Source organism: Physella acuta, unplaced genomic scaffold (assembly GCF_028476545.2).
Source record: "Physella acuta isolate Inbredline_101_S28 unplaced genomic scaffold, ASM2847654v3 ptg000372l, whole genome shotgun sequence".
NCBI lineage: Eukaryota > Metazoa > Mollusca > Gastropoda > Physidae > Physella > Physella acuta.
In genome coordinates, this window is record NW_026731891.1 from 217,364 (window position 1) to 235,253 (window position 17,890).

The 17,890-nt window shown below is 44.6% G+C and overlaps 3 protein-coding genes across 7 annotated transcripts in view; all 3 read right to left on the reverse strand.

Annotated features, from left to right (window-relative positions):
- Positions 1-3,556: 3,556 nt before the first annotated feature.
- LOC131941749 (uncharacterized) lies at positions 3,557-6,584 on the reverse strand. The gene is made up of 2 exons (XM_059301221.1): positions 5,366-6,584; positions 3,557-5,320 (listed from the first exon to the last, which is right to left on the reverse strand). The coding sequence occupies exons 1-2, from the start codon at positions 5,471-5,473 to the stop codon at positions 3,575-3,577; spliced, it is 1,854 nt and encodes a 617-aa protein (XP_059157204.1). The 5' UTR covers positions 5,474-6,584; the 3' UTR covers positions 3,557-3,574.
- Positions 6,580-9,396, reverse strand: LOC131941750 (uncharacterized). The gene is made up of 2 exons (XM_059301222.1): positions 8,389-9,396; positions 6,580-8,343 (listed from the first exon to the last, which is right to left on the reverse strand). Exons 1-2 carry the CDS (start codon positions 8,494-8,496, stop codon positions 6,598-6,600), a joined length of 1,854 nt encoding a protein of 617 aa, XP_059157205.1. The 5' UTR covers positions 8,497-9,396; the 3' UTR covers positions 6,580-6,597.
- A 3,507-nt stretch (positions 9,397-12,903) lies between these two features.
- The window catches only part of LOC131941744 (E3 ubiquitin-protein ligase HERC2), a 216,560-nt gene continuing 211,573 nt past the window's right edge, over positions 12,904-17,890 (reverse strand). For all 5 annotated transcript variants that reach the window (XM_059301211.1, XM_059301212.1, XM_059301209.1 and 2 more), the window contains one exon: positions 12,904-14,920. In XM_059301211.1, the coding sequence (XP_059157194.1) occupies positions 14,648-14,920 (273 nt within the window). In that variant the 3' untranslated portion in view covers positions 12,904-14,647. The remainder of the gene's footprint in view (positions 14,921-17,890) is intronic.

Consider the following 17,890-nt stretch of genomic DNA (forward strand, 5'->3'; position numbering starts at 1 on the left):
ATCAAATCTTCTTCGTGGATCAATTTCATGTTGCCTCTTCTTTGCCTTTAGCTTCATCTTCAGTTTAGCAACAACCAGGTGGTGGTCGGATCCTATGTCTGCTCCTCGCTTTGCTCTCACCTCCTGCAGTGAGGCCCTCCAACGACGCCTTACCGCGACATGATCAATCTGGTTTTCGGTATGATGATCTGGTGATATCCAGGTGGCTTTATGACACCTTCGGTGGGTGAAAAGTGTACCGCCGATAGTAAGCTCATTTGAGGCACAAAAGTCTGCGAAGAGTTCACCATTTTCATTCATTTCCCCTAGGCCATTGGTTCCCATCTCCATTTCCCTGCCTCTGTTGTCTTTGCCTACTTTGGCATTTAAATCACCCATGAGGATCAGCATGTCGCGCTTGGGTACCTTATCAACCACCGACTGAAGATCTTCGTAGAAACGGTCTTTTTCTTCCTCGTCTGCGTTGTTCGTAGGAGCGTAGCACATGATAATGGAGGTCTTTTGAAACCTGGATTCAAATCTAGCTTTAATTATTCGATCAGATACAGGTTCCCATTCCATCAGGCTTTTTGTTGCCTCCTTTGTCAATAGCAAGGCTACGCCTGCCTCTCGTGGGTCGTCCTCATTTTCTTTTCCCGAGTATAACAGTGTTTCTCCCGTCTGGAATTTTGTCTCTCCAAAGGTGTTCCATCTTGTTTCGCACAGGCCAAGCACTGTAAGATGATACTGTTGCATTTCTTTCACTGCCTGTGCACACTTCCCTGCTTCCCATAGTGTTCTGACGTTCCATGTTCCTATGAGGATAGGTTTCTTTTGCGACAGTAGTTTTGGGGCTGTGGATTTAGTTTTCCTCGGTTGAAGAAGGGGGGTCGGCTCTGTAGCTTCCTTATGGATTTGGCTGCATTGCGTCATACTTCTCCTAAGTTTAGCCCTGATTCTCCCGAGGACTGGATTTGTTTCGGATTTGGCTTTGGTTTCTGTAACTGTCTTTTGTTTTATGTGGACGAGTAGTTAGCCCATCGCACAACCCCCAACCTGGAGGACCAGGGCACATCGTTTGGTCTGGCCCCTACCCACGCAGATCTGTCCGACTTGGTTAGACCTGCCCCCCCCCCCCCCACACACACACCAACAAAACATGTCTACCGTCCCATTCAACGAAATAGAATTATATACTTTTTCCAGTGTCCGCCCCCTCCCAGAAAATTCTACCCCCGCCCCCGAAAATTTCAAGTACCCCCACCCCTCTCCGGGGATGAAAAAATCTGAAAGAAACACTGGTCGCATTTGTAGATCATACAAACTAAAGGAAGAATCTGGGCGGGGCTTCGCCCCCTACCAGAAGAGATGCTTGAAAAAAAACTGCACGCTAAACACTTTTTAGATTGGAAAAAGTTCCCCCCTCCGGGGAGGAAAAAGTCTGAAAGAAACACCGGTGTCGCGCTTAGCCACTACCCGAAGAATTGCATTAAAGAAATTGCAAGAAAACCACTTTTTAGATTAGACACATTAATTAGGCGGTAATTTTATTATAGAGTATCGATGAAGAAATTTCTTTTGAGTTGGGGAGGGGGGCTCAGACGTTCTTACGCGGGGGTGGGGCTTCGCCCCAACCTGAAGAATTGTACGAAAGAAACTCTTCACGCAAACCACTTAGATTAGACAAAATTGCCTTTTTATTCAATGTTTACTCGAGAATCAATGACGTCATATTACTGTGCACTCTCCGGCTTGATATTATTTTCTACTATATGACGTCATATTTCGTTTTCGTTTCACTGTGGACGTTTTTAAATTGCTTGTGTTTTCTCTAGAGCGTTCTTGTCAGATACATAGATAGATAGATAGATACACAGACAGCGAAACTATTATTATAGATTTACACATTGAACTCGAGATGTTTCACATTTGTATCTCTAAACTAGTCGGTCCAAAGGTCAATGCTTTAAGGAGATGTGATGCTAAACACTCTCCAACTGTTTGAACCTTGAATATAAGAGACGTGTACCTTACAACCTTAAAAAAAAACGTCTACATCGGTCGGTTTCTAACCATCCACTGTGCTATATCAGATCCTCCCTACAACTGAGGACGTGTTTTCCAAAATTTAACACCCAGGTAACCCCTTCATATCAGGTTCAGGTGGGGGATAATTCAGTAACTGTGAGCATGGTATTAATGTTTTGTTGCTAATGTTTCTAATCGTGTTTTAGAAAATGAACTCTTTAACTAATGTGCTTGTTTGTTTGTTTGTTTAATAAACAAGTTGGGTAGAGTTGGGTGAATGAGTAGAGTTTGTCGCTACAAAAATTATTTTTTTAATGATATATCTATTTGTTAAATCAGCTCTGGCAAAGATGGTTGTATTGCAGTATTGGTGTTTTTCCAGATTGTGATTTATTTTATTTTTCAGTGTGGCCAAAGTTTCTTGGTCGTCTTTTGTGGGTTATTCCATAAATTCTTTTTTTGTCTGTTATTGCGATGTCTATGTTATAATTATCTTTACTTTTCCATTTACCTAACCCATTACTTTTGATTTTTCTGCGTTTATTTTTCCCCCGCTTCCTTTCCCAAAGTTGTTGAATTTTCTATTACAGTGTGTATTGCTTTTTCTATTTGTACTAATGTAAGCCCTGCTAGGGGGGGATACCTTAAAATCTATCTTACCCTTCCCTAGGCTTATCTAACTAACTACTGTCCGGTCAGTGCAAGCCCGGCTAAACCCAGGCTGGTTAATAACCTAACCTTAGTCTAAATTAAAAACAAAAAAACTTTAACAATAATATAAAATTTATTTCACAAAATAATAAATATGGAACCAAAAGTTATTAAAAAAAAACTAGAATCTAGATCTAGACAAAATAAAACACTCAAGACATACAAAACAAACAGAACTCAACGAAACAAAACACCCAATTTCGGACCACCGTCGTTACCATACACCACATAAACGTGACACAGAAACTCTTCAACACACAGGCCTCGACATTCCAGCCGAATGTCCCTCCCTGTCGACACACCACATTCACGAACAAAGGAACCAATACTACGAACAAAGAAACCAATGCTACGCACAAGAAAATAGTCCCTAATACAATAATAAGTAACATTCAGGACATAAAGCAAAGTGGAGCAACAATCCAAAACAAAGTTTGCATAAATAATAACATTAAAATATAAACAAGACACAATAACCAGGCTACAAACCATTGTAAAATCAAAATCATATCAGCGCCATAATAGCGAACTACTTAACTAAAAACCACAACAATCCTCAAAGGAACATAAAAAGCGACATTCGCCTTCTTAGTTACAAATAATTATAATAACAGATAAACACACTCCAGCCGCTCACATACACGCCCCTTAAAGCTTGCGGTCACCGCAAGCTAAATAACTTGAAAAAAAATCAGCCCATAGGGCATAATCATAAATGTTACAAAAAAACATTGTCGAAAAAAATCAGCCCACAGGGCATAATCATAAATGTTACAAAAATACAAAAGCTTTGCACAATCACAATTTTGCAAAAGAACTTGCAAAAAAATCAGCCCGCAGAGCACAATCATAAATGTTACAAAAAACAAAATTCTGCAAAAAGATCAGACGATGTGGCTGTAGCAGCCGGCGGTACAACTTTGACCGGCCTTGGGGAGGGCGGTTGAGCCTGGGGAGGTACATATCTCCTGATCTGGGTGCTGGCCACCCGGCGGGTGCCAGAAGGGCCATCTTTCTTTTTAATGGCGTAACACCCGCCGGTGATTGGAGGTAATTCGACCACGACATAAACTGTCGGGTCGTCCAGGTCTGCCATTTTGCGTCTGCCTAGTGGGGGTTGTCTCAGAAGGACCAGATCGCCTATGGCCAGTTCAGCTACATGTGCCTTTTTGACCTGCTTGTCCTTCTTGCTTGACTCTGTCTGGGGGCATTCCCCAGCACCACCACCCGGTGCCTTAATTAAGGATGGGTTAGGTGGACCCATTGCCTCTAGTTCCTCAGATTGGTCCACCTTTATACTGGTTATGCTGGCGCGTAGGCAGGATGTTGGGCCTGATACCACTGACGGATCTGGGTGAAAAGGTTGGTCTAATGGCTGTACCCCCTTGTCGTCCTTCATTCTGGGGTCTCCTTTCGTCGCCTGAATGGTTGGTACACTCTTGGCAGGCACCAGAGTCCTTTCGCGGGGGCGGAGGACCTTGCCCCCTCGCCATACCTTCGGTGTCACCCCTGGGGGCTTGATCAGGTGGGCCAATGTGGTCAGGTCCTGGAGAACGTTCATGCCCAACAAACAGGGTGGAGCTGATGAGCCACCCACTGGATCCTTTATCACAAGGAACCCCTTGTCGCGTATTTCTTCCTTGTTGATCTCCAGGTCAGTAATAAAATAGCCATTGTATGGGATGGCCAACCCATTTGCTGCTCTCAAGGACAGGGGTGTGTCTGTTCTTAGGATAATGTTCTTGAGGCTCCTGTTACAAAATGTTTCAGTGACCGTGCTGACTTGTGAACCACTGTCTATAACGGCCGTCACCGGTACACCTTGTAAATACACAGTCAGGGTGGGGCACTGTCCAGCCAGCTTGTGAATGGTGGAGCTTGGGCTCTGCCCACCAGCAGTAGTAAGACTCTGAATCACTGCGGCCTCCTGTTTCTTTGAGTTTCGACAATTGCGGGCGAGGTGACCTTGCTGGTTACAATTGTAACACATTCTTGTTTCCGCCTCTGGACGTCGGCGGGGTACCCTTCGGCTAGATGACACTTGAGGGTTCTGTGCCAACTGAGTCAACAGAGCCGATAGCTGCTCTGCGAGCTTGTCCACCCTGTCTTCCAGCTTAGACCTGGGCAGGGTGGGTTCTTCCTTGGGGCGGGCATGTAGAGCTGCCACATAGGCAGGTTCTGTCCCTGGATCCTCGTCTCCAGACCATCGAATGGCCGCATCCCGTATGGCCAGGAAGGGGATCTTAGGGTCCCTGAAAACTAGTTCTTGCAACTGACGTCTGACTGAGGACTGGCTCAGCTTTTCCATAAACTGGTCCCTTAGGAACTCAGCATTCGTCTGAGGGACCTGCAGGGTGCCCTGTCTGGCAACAAGGGCCTTGAAGGCCCTGTGCAGGCGGTGCGAGTAGGCCCTCACCGACTCGTGTTGGCCCTGCACAACCATTTGGAGTTGCGCCATTAGCTGGGAGACGCTCCTCTTCTCCCCATAGACTTCTCGGAGGAGCCTGATGGAGGCCTCTGGGTCACGTTGCAGGTCATCTCCCCTGCAGCTCAGTTCTTCTCTCACAGCTTCCCCCAGGTACTGCCAGAGAAGGTCCTTCCTCTCTTCCACTGAGACGTCTCTTCTGGCCCTCCAGAGAGACTGGACCTCGTCAATGAATCGTTCCACCTCATAGCCGTGGCTGTCCCCATGAAACTTCCGGATGAGGATCTCCCTGGGTGGAACGATGCTGATGGTTTGTGCCACCTCCGCCATCTCGTCCGAATTGGGTGTTTTAAACAACAAACAATTCCTACACTAAACAAAAACTAAACACATATGGTTCCATAAAGGGCCTATCAAGAAACAAAAATTTATCTAAGCTACACTAGCCCTAGAAAAACAAAAATTTAACTAGACTAAAGCACTGACCCCACTCGTGCTACCAATTTGTAAGCCCTGCTAGGGGGGGATACCTTAAAATCTATCTTACCCTTCCCTAGGCTTATCTAACTAACTACTGTCCGGTCAGTGCAAGCCCGGCTAAACCCAGGCTGGTTAATAACCTAACCTTAGTCTAAATTAAAAACAAAAAAACTTTAACAATAATATAAAATTTATTTCACAAAATAATAAATATGGAACCAAAAGTTATTAAAAAAAAACTAGAATCTAGATCTAGACAAAATAAAACACTCAAGACATACAAAACAAACAGAACTCAACGAAACAAAACACCCAATTTCGGACCACCGTCGTTACCATACACCACATAAACGTGACACAGAAACTCTTCAACACACAGGCCTCGACATTCCAGCCGAATGTCCCTCCCTGTCGACACACCACATTCACGAACAAAGGAACCAATACTACGAACAAAGAAACCAATGCTACGCACAAGAAAATAGTCCCTAATACAATAATAAGTAACATTCAGGACATAAAGCAAAGTGGAGCAACAATCCAAAACAAAGTTTGCATAAATAATAACATTAAAATATAAACAAGACACAATAACCAGGCTACAAACCATTGTAAAATCAAAATCATATCAGCGCCATAATAGCGAACTACTTAACTAAAAACCACAACAATCCTCAAAGGAACATAAAAAGCGACATTCGCCTTCTTAGTTACAAATAATTATAATAACAGATAAACACACTCCAGCCGCTCACATACACGCCCCTTAAAGCTTGCGGTCACCGCAAGCTAAATAACTTGAAAAAAAATCAGCCCATAGGGCATAATCATAAATGTTACAAAAAAACATTGTCGAAAAAAATCAGCCCACAGGGCATAATCATAAATGTTACAAAAATACAAAAGCTTTGCACAATCACAATTTTGCAAAAGAACTTGCAAAAAAATCAGCCCGCAGAGCACAATCATAAATGTTACAAAAAACAAAATTCTGCAAAAAGATCAGACGATGTGGCTGTAGCAGCCGGCGGTACAACTTTGACCGGCCTTGGGGAGGGCGGTTGAGCCTGGGGAGGTACATATCTCCTGATCTGGGTGCTGGCCACCCGGCGGGTGCCAGAAGGGCCATCTTTCTTTTTAATGGCGTAACACCCGCCGGTGATTGGAGGTAATTCGACCACGACATAAACTGTCGGGTCGTCCAGGTCTGCCATTTTGCGTCTGCCTAGTGGGGGTTGTCTCAGAAGGACCAGATCGCCTATGGCCAGTTCAGCTACATGTGCCTTTTTGACCTGCTTGTCCTTCTTGCTTGACTCTGTCTGGGGGCATTCCCCAGCACCACCACCCGGTGCCTTAATTAAGGATGGGTTAGGTGGACCCATTGCCTCTAGTTCCTCAGATTGGTCCACCTTTATACTGGTTATGCTGGCGCGTAGGCAGGATGTTGGGCCTGATACCACTGACGGATCTGGGTGAAAAGGTTGGTCTAATGGCTGTACCCCCTTGTCGTCCTTCATTCTGGGGTCTCCTTTCGTCGCCTGAATGGTTGGTACACTCTTGGCAGGCACCAGAGTCCTTTCGCGGGGGCGGAGGACCTTGCCCCCTCGCCATACCTTCGGTGTCACCCCTGGGGGCTTGATCAGGTGGGCCAATGTGGTCAGGTCCTGGAGAACGTTCATGCCCAACAAACAGGGTGGAGCTGATGAGCCACCCACTGGATCCTTTATCACAAGGAACCCCTTGTCGCGTATTTCTTCCTTGTTGATCTCCAGGTCAGTAATAAAATAGCCATTGTATGGGATGGCCAACCCATTTGCTGCTCTCAAGGACAGGGGTGTGTCTGTTCTTAGGATAATGTTCTTGAGGCTCCTGTTACAAAATGTTTCAGTGACCGTGCTGACTTGTGAACCACTGTCTATAACGGCCGTCACCGGTACACCTTGTAAATACACAGTCAGGGTGGGGCACTGTCCAGCCAGCTTGTGAATGGTGGAGCTTGGGCTCTGCCCACCAGCAGTAGTAAGACTCTGAATCACTGCGGCCTCCTGTTTCTTTGAGTTTCGACAATTGCGGGCGAGGTGACCTTGCTGGTTACAATTGTAACACATTCTTGTTTCCGCCTCTGGACGTCGGCGGGGTACCCTTCGGCTAGATGACACTTGAGGGTTCTGTGCCAACTGAGTCAACAGAGCCGATAGCTGCTCTGCGAGCTTGTCCACCCTGTCTTCCAGCTTAGACCTGGGCAGGGTGGGTTCTTCCTTGGGGCGGGCATGTAGAGCTGCCACATAGGCAGGTTCTGTCCCTGGATCCTCGTCTCCAGACCATCGAATGGCCGCATCCCGTATGGCCAGGAAGGGGATCTTAGGGTCCCTGAAAACTAGTTCTTGCAACTGACGTCTGACTGAGGACTGGCTCAGCTTTTCCATAAACTGGTCCCTTAGGAACTCAGCATTCGTCTGAGGGACCTGCAGGGTGCCCTGTCTGGCAACAAGGGCCTTGAAGGCCCTGTGCAGGCGGTGCGAGTAGGCCCTCACCGACTCGTGTTGGCCCTGCACAACCATTTGGAGTTGCGCCATTAGCTGGGAGACGCTCCTCTTCTCCCCATAGACTTCTCGGAGGAGCCTGATGGAGGCCTCTGGGTCACGTTGCAGGTCATCTCCCCTGCAGCTCAGTTCTTCTCTCACAGCTTCCCCCAGGTACTGCCAGAGAAGGTCCTTCCTCTCTTCCACTGAGACGTCTCTTCTGGCCCTCCAGAGAGACTGGACCTCGTCAATGAATCGTTCCACCTCATAGCCGTGGCTGTCCCCATGAAACTTCCGGATGAGGATCTCCCTGGGTGGAACGATGCTGATGGTTTGTGCCACCTCCGCCATCTCGTCCGAATTGGGTGTTTTAAACAACAAACAATTCCTACACTAAACAAAAACTAAACACATATGGTTCCATAAAGGGCCTATCAAGAAACAAAAATTTATCTAAGCTACACTAGCCCTAGAAAAACAAAAATTTAACTAGACTAAAGCACTGACCCCACTCGTGCTACCAATTTGTAAGCCCTGCTAGGGGGGGATACCTTAAAATCTATCTTACCCTTCCCTAGGCTTATCTAACTAACTACTGTCCGGTCAGTGCAAGCCCGGCTAAACCCAGGCTGGTTAATAACCTAACCTTAGTCTAAATTAAAAACAAAAAAACTTTAACAATAATATAAAATTTATTTCACAAAATAATAAATATGGAACCAAAAGTTATTAAAAAAAAACTAGAATCTAGATCTAGACAAAATAAAACACTCAAGACATACAAAACAAACAGAACTCAACGAAACAAAACACCCAATTTCGGACCACCGTCGTTACCATACACCACATAAACGTGACACAGAAACTCTTCAACACACAGGCCTCGACATTCCAGCCGAATGTCCCTCCCTGTCGACACACCACATTCACGAACAAAGGAACCAATACTACGAACAAAGAAACCAATGCTACGCACAAGAAAATAGTCCCTAATACAATAATAAGTAACATTCAGGACATAAAGCAAAGTGGAGCAACAATCCAAAACAAAGTTTGCATAAATAATAACATTAAAATATAAACAAGACACAATAACCAGGCTACAAACCATTGTAAAATCAAAATCATATCAGCGCCATAATAGCGAACTACTTAACTAAAAACCACAACAATCCTCAAAGGAACATAAAAAGCGACATTCGCCTTCTTAGTTACAAATAATTATAATAACAGATAAACACACTCCAGCCGCTCACACTAAGAAAGTAGTGACGTCTGCGTATGCAAGTATTTTCTTGCCTACCTTGTTTGGAATGTACAGTGCTTTAATAGAGTTGTCCTGTCTAATGTTCTCAAGTAGGGTTTTTAAGCTAAGGATGTAGCCTATAGTAGGGGAGATGAAGAACAACCTTGTCTAACTGATTTCTGTATGACAAATGCGCTTGTAACACTTGTTTATTAATAAATGACTATGTGCATTGTTGTATACTATTTTTATCTATTGTTTTCATAAACCATGTATGATCTACTCCAGGGGTCTCTAAACTAAGGTTCGCGGGCCGGATGCGACCCGCGATCTTTTTGTTCACACAATAAATGTTTGTTGGAGGTGGCTGAGGAACTATGTCCATAAAATTCAAAACAATTTGAAAATGTAGCTTTGTGTGCAAATACCATTGCCTGTCGTGTTGCAGACATTGGTGAAAACATTGTGATTCAAATAACGAAAAATGCAAGCACGTTTTGCCCTTTTTAAAATTGCAATGGATGAGTCGCTGGAAAGCTGTTCCACCTCTCAACTTCTAGCATTCATTAGACGTGTGGATGCAGACATGAACATAACACAAGAGCTGGCTTCCCTGTATAGAATGTATACTACCGGGGAGGATATCTAACAATAGATAACTTAGAGACATGTTGAAAGATACAAACACAGAATCGCAAGATTTACCAAATTTCACAGCAGTAATATGGCTAGTTTGCGAGAGAGTTCTGAGCAGATTATTTAAGTTAAGAAATGAAATAGGTGACTTCCTGGAAAGTAAAGGCAAGCCAAAGCCATTAATGTCTGATGAAGAGTGGCATATGCTGCAGACATAACTAGTCATTAAAAATTCTGAACCTAAAATTAAGAGAGGGAATATAGTTTCTGATCGATACACCCACTAAAGGCTTTCAGATTCAAACTTATCATGTTTTTGGAACAAGTACAGGCCAACAACTTGATGAACTTTCAGCAGTTCAAGGTCTTTACGACTGAAACAACCACTGAGTTCCCCACGTCATTTGCATGTGAGATCACCAAAGACCTCCAGATGCAGTTTCAGTAGCGGTTTTCTGACTTGGATTTAAAGGAAGAAGAAGTGAGACTATTTCAAAATCCATTTGAAGCAAATGTGGCCAGTTGTAAAGATGAACTGCAGTGGAGGTAATTGAATTGCAAGCAAATGACCCCCCCCCCCCCCCCATGAAGAGATGCCTTAAAGAAACTCTGGCCCCTGAACTGATATTTGATAGTTAATGTGGCCCTCGGGCTGAACATTTTGGAGACCCCTGTAAAATGTAAATAAAAATACACACACAAGGTTCCAAATAGAAATCCAAATTTTAGAAACTTAGGAGATTATATATAAGTAAATTAAAACGAAATAGTATACAGAAATTGAATACATGTCGTGCATTTTACGCGCCTCGCATTGTCTTAAAGTTTATTTATATAACGACTAAACATTTTTGTTATAGTCGACACTTTTTATTAACACGTTTTTATTAACACGTTTTTCTTAACTCAGCTTCGCGTTTGTGGATTTGTTTGTTTGTTGTTAAAATTGACATCGAAAATTAGCCCACTTCTGATTGCTCTACAGATCTGAAATTTGGCATGCAGGCTATTTTCGCCTAACAATTTCAGATGCAATCATAAAAACTAGCAATTAGAGACCTAAATTAGCTTAATTAAATTACGCCCCAAGGACCATAAAATTGAGGACATGATTTCTAAAGATACCGACAAGACTGGAGGCCTATTGACACAGTTACTTCGGCCCCAATCGATGTGAGCGCGATGTGATCGTATAATGGTTAGTACTTCGCGTTGTGGCCGCGACAACCCAGGTTCGAATCCTGGTCACGGCATGTAGGCTTAATTAAATTACGCCCCTTCTCTGTTTAAAGCGTATCGGTCGCTCAGGATTTTTAGTCCGTGTATTTAAAAACACTTAGTCAAGTCATAATTAATCAAGTCATTAGATAAAGTAGAAAATAAACTATATAAAAAACTTTTTAAAAACCACGTTTTTTCATGTGTAGCAACGGACAAAAAGGAGAAAATAAAATACTTAAAAAAAACTTAAAAAAAAAAAAACACGTTTTTCTTGTGGACTAAAAAGTAGAAAATAAATTTTCATACATTTGATGACAAAAAACGTGAGTTGGGCAGATGGGTCGGGAAATTTGATGGTGAACGTACCCACGTTTCTTGTCATCAAATGTATGAAAATTTATTTTCTACTTTTTAGTCCACAAGAAAAACGTGTTTTTTTAAAAAGTTTTTTTAAGTATTTTTTTTTTTATTCTTAACTCAGCTTCGCGTTTGTGGGTTTGTTGTTAAAATTGACAACGAAAATTAGCCCACTTCTGATTGCTCTAGAGATCTGAAATTCGGCATGCAGGCTATTTTCGCCTAACAATTTCAGATGCAATCATAAAAAACTAGCAATTAGAGACCTAAATTAGCTTAATTAAATTACGCCCCTTCTCTGTTTAAAGCGATCTTGTGATGACTGTTCATACATTTGATGACAAAAAACGTGGGTCGGGCAGATTTATGATTAAAGCGAAAAGCACACAACACACGAATTTTTGAAATTTGATGGTGAACGTACCCACGTTTTTTGTCATCAAATGTATGAACAGTCATCACAAGAACCTGCACAGCTCGAGGAAGCACAAAATCTACGAGCAGTCATTGGTAGATCCCCTAGGGTCGGAAGAAAAATTTATTTTCTACTTTTTAGTCCACAAGAAAAACGTGTTTTTTTAAAAAGTTTTTTTAAAGTATTTTATTACTCTTTCGAATAACGTGAAGAAAATATTAAATAAACGCACATTGCTGAAGCATATTAAACGGATCAATGTCAAATAATATTTTAGCTTAGATTGTTAGAAAAATTTGATACATTTTAATGTCACTAACAGTAGGGTCGAAAAAAAATGTAAACAAATGTTTAATAATGAAGCCAGGGTAGGTTATTTAAAAAAGAAATTCAACTCACGCTAATAAAAAAAAATGTGACTGCAAATTCCGCGGACGTATATGATGACATTAGAATATTATAATTAAGGATTGATAAAATGCACGGTGGTAGCTAAAAAACGGATATTTTAAACACTGCCTTTTGTTTACTAAGTTAAATCAGGCGGTTCCGCTGGCACTCCGGGCTAGACTGTGCGCACTTTGCATTTAAGTTGTGTTAGTTATGTAGATTTGTGTTGAGTTTTTTTTTTTGCATTGTGTTTTCTCTTGTGTTTGTATTTTCGTTGTGTTTGTGTTTAATTTTGTTCTGTTCCCAAGTTGGTAGATTGATACATCTAAAAAAAGATTCACCGTGGCGGAGACGGGTATGCAGCTAGTTAGGTACATAGGCCTCTCTCTCTCTCTCTATATATATATATAACCAAATCTCATTGGTTGATGTCAGATCTAACTAAATCTCAAGGACTTTATAGGACTGTATAGGATAATAAAAACAAAATACCAAAGATGTCAAATTTTGTATTTGAAATAAAAACACAGAAACTAAAACATAAAAGATTTAAATAGACCATAACATGTCTTTACATAGTGCATCAATTTGATCGATATTACAACCTCAAGTCCAGTAAGCAAATAGAGCCTACATGTACAATTTTTGCACATATTCTAAAATGTAAGCAACATGACAGGTATGACTTTTTGTATATGCATGACCAAAATGACAGGCATATGAAACAATTGATCAGCCCAAATGGTTGAGCTAATGTATCTATGAGTTAATCAGCCCAATTGCTTCAGCTAATTTATCAAACCGTTGATTACTCCAATTGCTTAAGCTAATTTATCAAACCGTTGATTACCCCAAATGCTTAAGCTAATTTATCAAAATGAAGAGTAGCTCTATCCTTTATTGTAAACTAGGACTCTGTAAGAAAATCAAAGGGACATGACTCTCACAACAGCAGAAAAACAAATGAACAACAACAAAACTACAAGTAGGCTACTATATGTGATGGAATAGTTGAACAGATTTAATACTGCATTATCACTCAGCTGATATTTACAAACATAATTACAAGATTAAATTACACACAATGTTTTGAAGTTGACAATAGCAGGAACTGTCGGGCTATGTAATGTTGACTAATGCTCATTTAAATAAATTGATCAATACAATACTGAAAAAACTCAAAATGTTGATGAAACATCATAACATGTTGAGAAATATCAATTGAATAAAATTCATTCATATTCTTATTGAAAATTAGGTTTTATTAAAATAATAAAAACTGTACAAAAATTTAAGTTGAGCTAATTATAAACAAAATTTTAAAACTTGCAATGCAATATAGGTGAGACATTATTGAGTTAAAATCTGACTCTCTGTATCCAGAGAAAAAAATTAATCATTCAAAAAACTTCCAATCCAAACTTGTCTAAATGTCATCAGACCCCCATCACTGTCTAAATGTCATCAGACCCCCATCACTGTCACGTGTTTAAATGTCATCAGACCCCCATCACTGTCTAAATGTCATCAGACCCCCATCACTGTCACGTGTTTAAATGTCATCAGACCCCCATCACTGTCTAAATGTCATCAGACCCCCATCACTGTCTAAATGTCATCAGACCCCCATCACTGTCACGTGTTTAAATGTCATCAGACCCCCATCACTGTCACGTGTCTAAATGTCATCAGACCCCCATCACTGTCACGTGTCTAAATATCATCAGACCCCCATCACTGTCTAAATGTCATCAGACCCCCATCACTGTCTAAATGTCATCAGACCCCCATCACTGTCACGTGTCTAAATGTCATCAGACCCCCATCACTGTCACGTGTCTAAATGTCATCAGACCCCCATCACTGTCACATGTCAACAGACCCTATCACTTATTGATGAATGAAAGCTCCATGGAAGGGGGAGGGTGAGACTCCACATTGTCGAAATGACAAAATTTGACCCTGTACTTTTACACAGCACAGCACTAGAAATATGAGCAAATCAAGCTAGACAACAAAAATCAAACTAATTCATTTAAAACAAACTTTGTCCTCTAAAACAACATTCTGAACTTATCCTAATTTTTAAAAAACAATCAATTATTTTTAAAATTTAAAACTGATTGTCCATTAATTATGAAAACTGATGAATTACAGGATAAAAAAAATATTTCAGACATTTACTTTGGGTCGTGTATTGAGTGTCCCACAAACTGTTGGAATGAGAAATGTATCATTTAACTGGCATCTGAATCCAGAATTTCCCCTTCACTTTCCATGCTGTCCAAATGCTGTACCTCGCTAGCCTCGGGTGTTTCCTCATCCAGGGCATCAGCCGTCAGTGCCACTCTGGCATAGTCGTCAGTATCAATAGACTTGCAGAAGTGGACAGCATATTTCAGCTTCTCTCTCAGGACAGATCGACAGGAATAGCGTGGCATTTTAAGTAGAAAGAAGCAGGTATAGCTCTCAGGCAGGAAGTTGTCTGGAGGGTTGTATTTATCCAGTACCTGAAAAGAAAATATTTCACTCCTTCATAGCTGTACACAACAAGTGGGGCCAAATGGTAACACTCCCACATCCCCCATGGTTACACTCCCACATCCCCCCCCCATGGTTACACTCCCACACACCCCCCATGGTTACACTCCCACATCCCCCCATGGTTACACTCCCACCCCCCATGGTTACACTCCCACCCCCCACATGGTTACACTCCCACACCCCCCATGGTTACACTCCCACATCCCCCCATGGTTACACTCCCACATCCCCCATGGTTACACTCCCACATCCCCCCCATGGTTACACTCCCACACCCCCCATGGTTACACTCCCACATCCCCCCATGGTTACACTCCCACATCCCCCATGGTTACACTCCCACATCCCCCCCATGGTTACACTCCCACCCCCCCATGGTTACACTCCCACCCCCCACATGGTTACACTCCCACACCCCCCATGGTTACACTCCCACATCCCCCCATGGTTACACTCCCACATCCCCCAATGGTAACAATCCCACATCCCCCCCATGGTTACACTCCCACCCCCCCATGGTTACACTCCCACCCCCCCATGGTTACACTCCCACACCCCCCATGGTTACACTCCCACATCCCCCATGGTTACACTCCCACATCCCCCCATGGTTACACTCCCACATCTCCCCCCATGGTTACACTCCCACATCTCCCCCCATGGTTACACTCCCACATCCCCCCCATGGTTACACTCCCACCCCCCCATGGTTACACTCCCACCCCCCACATGGTTACACTCCCACACCCCCCAATGGTTACACTCCCACATCCCCCCATGGTTACACTCCCACATCCCCCAATGGTAACAATCCCACATCCCCCCCATGGTTACACTCCCACCCCCCCATGGTTACACTCCCACCCCCCCATGGTTACACTCCCACACCCCCCATGGTTACACTCCCACATCCCCCATGGTTACACTCCCACATCCCCCCATGGTTACACTCCCACATCTCCCCCCATGGTTACACTCCCACATCTCCCCCCATGGTTACACTCCCACATCCCCCCATGGTTACACTCCCAAATCCCCCATGGTTACACTCCCACATCCCCCCCCATGGTTACACTCCCACATCCCCCCATGGTTACACTCCCACATCCCCCCCCATGGTTACACTCCCTCATCCCCCCCATGGTTACACTCCCACATCCCCCATGGTTACACTCCCACATCGCCCCCATGGTTACACTCCCACATCCCCCATGGTTACACTCCCACATCCCCCAATGGTAACAATCCCACATCCCCCATGGTTACACTTCCACACCCCCCATGGCTACACTCCCACATCCCCCCCCCATGGTTACACTCCCACATCCCCCCCATGGTTACACTCCCACATCCCCCCATGGTTACACTCCAACCCCCCCCCACCCCCATGGTTACACTCCCACCCCCCATATGGTTACACTCCCACACCCCCCATGGTTACAATCCCACATCCCCCATGGTTACACTCCCACATCCCCCCCATGGTTACACTCCCACATCCCCCATGGTTACACTCCCACATCCCCCCCATGGTTACACTCCCACATCCCCCCATGGTTACACTCCCACATCCCCCCCCCCATGGTTACACTCCCACATCCCCCCCCATGGTTACACTCCCACATCCCCCCATGGTTACACTCCCACATCCCCCATGGTTACACTCCCACATCCCCCATGGTTACACTCCCACATCCCCCCCCCCCATGGTTACACTCCCACACCCCCCCATGGTTACACTCCCACATCCCCCCCATGGTTACACTCCCACATCCCCCATGGTTACACTCCCACATCCCCCCCATGGTTACACTCCCACATCCCCCATGGTTACACTCCCACATCCCCCATGGTTACACTCCCACATCCCCCATGGTTACACTCCCACATCCCCCACTGGTAACAATCCCACATCCCCCCATGGTTACACTCCCACATCCCCCCCATGGTTACACTCCCACATCCCCCCCATGAATACACTCCCACATCCCCCCATGGTTATACTCCCACATCCCCCCATGGTTACACTCCCACATCCCCCATGGTTACACTCCCACATCCCCCCCATGGTTACACTCCCACATCCCCCTCATGGTTACACTCCCACATCCCCCCCCATGGTTACACTCCCACATCCCCCCCATGGTTACACTCCCACATCCCCCATGGTTACACTCCCACATCCCCCCCATGGTTACACTCCCACATACCCCATGGTTACACTCCCACATCCCCCAATGGTAACAATCCCACATCCCCCCATGGTTACACTCCCACATCCCCCCATGGTTACACTCCCACATCCCCCCCATGGTTACACTCCCACATCCCCCCCATGGTTACACTCCCACATCCCCCCCATGGTTACACTCCCACATCCCCCCCATGGTTACACTCCCACATCCCCCAATGGTAACAATCCCACATCCCCCCCATGGTTACACTCCCACATCCCCCAATGGTAACAATCCCACATCCCCCATGGTTACACTCCCACTTCCCCCCATGGTTACACTCCCACATCCCCCCATGGTTACACTCCCACATCCCCCCATGGTTACACTCCCACACACCCCCATGGTTACACTCCCACATCCCCCAATGGTAACAATCCCACATCCCCCCATGGTTACACTCCCACATCCCCCAATGGTAACAATCCCACATCCCCCATGGTTACACTCCCACATCCCCCCATGGTTACACTCCCACATCCCCCCATGGTTACACTCCCACTTCCCCCCCCCCCCCCCCCCATGGTTACACTCCCACATCCCCCCCCATGGTTACACTCCCACCCCCCCCCCCATGGTTACACTCCCACATCCCCCCATGGTTACACTCCCACATCCCCCCCATGGTTACACTCCCACATCCCCCCCATGGTTACACTCCCACATCCCCCCCATGGTTACACTCCCACATCCCCCATGGTT

Coding starts and splice junctions, on each gene's coding strand:
- LOC131941750 (XM_059301222.1), bottom strand. CDS start 8,496: ATGGCGGAGGTGGCACAAACCATCAGCATCGTTCCACCCAGGGAGATC. Junction 8,344..8,388: donor TGGAACGATTCATTGACGAG/GTCCAGTCTCTC, acceptor TCAGTGGAAGAG/AGGAAGGACCTTCTCTGGCA.
- LOC131941749 (XM_059301221.1), bottom strand. CDS start 5,473: ATGGCGGAGGTGGCACAAACCATCAGCATCGTTCCACCCAGGGAGATC. Junction 5,321..5,365: donor TGGAACGATTCATTGACGAG/GTCCAGTCTCTC, acceptor TCAGTGGAAGAG/AGGAAGGACCTTCTCTGGCA.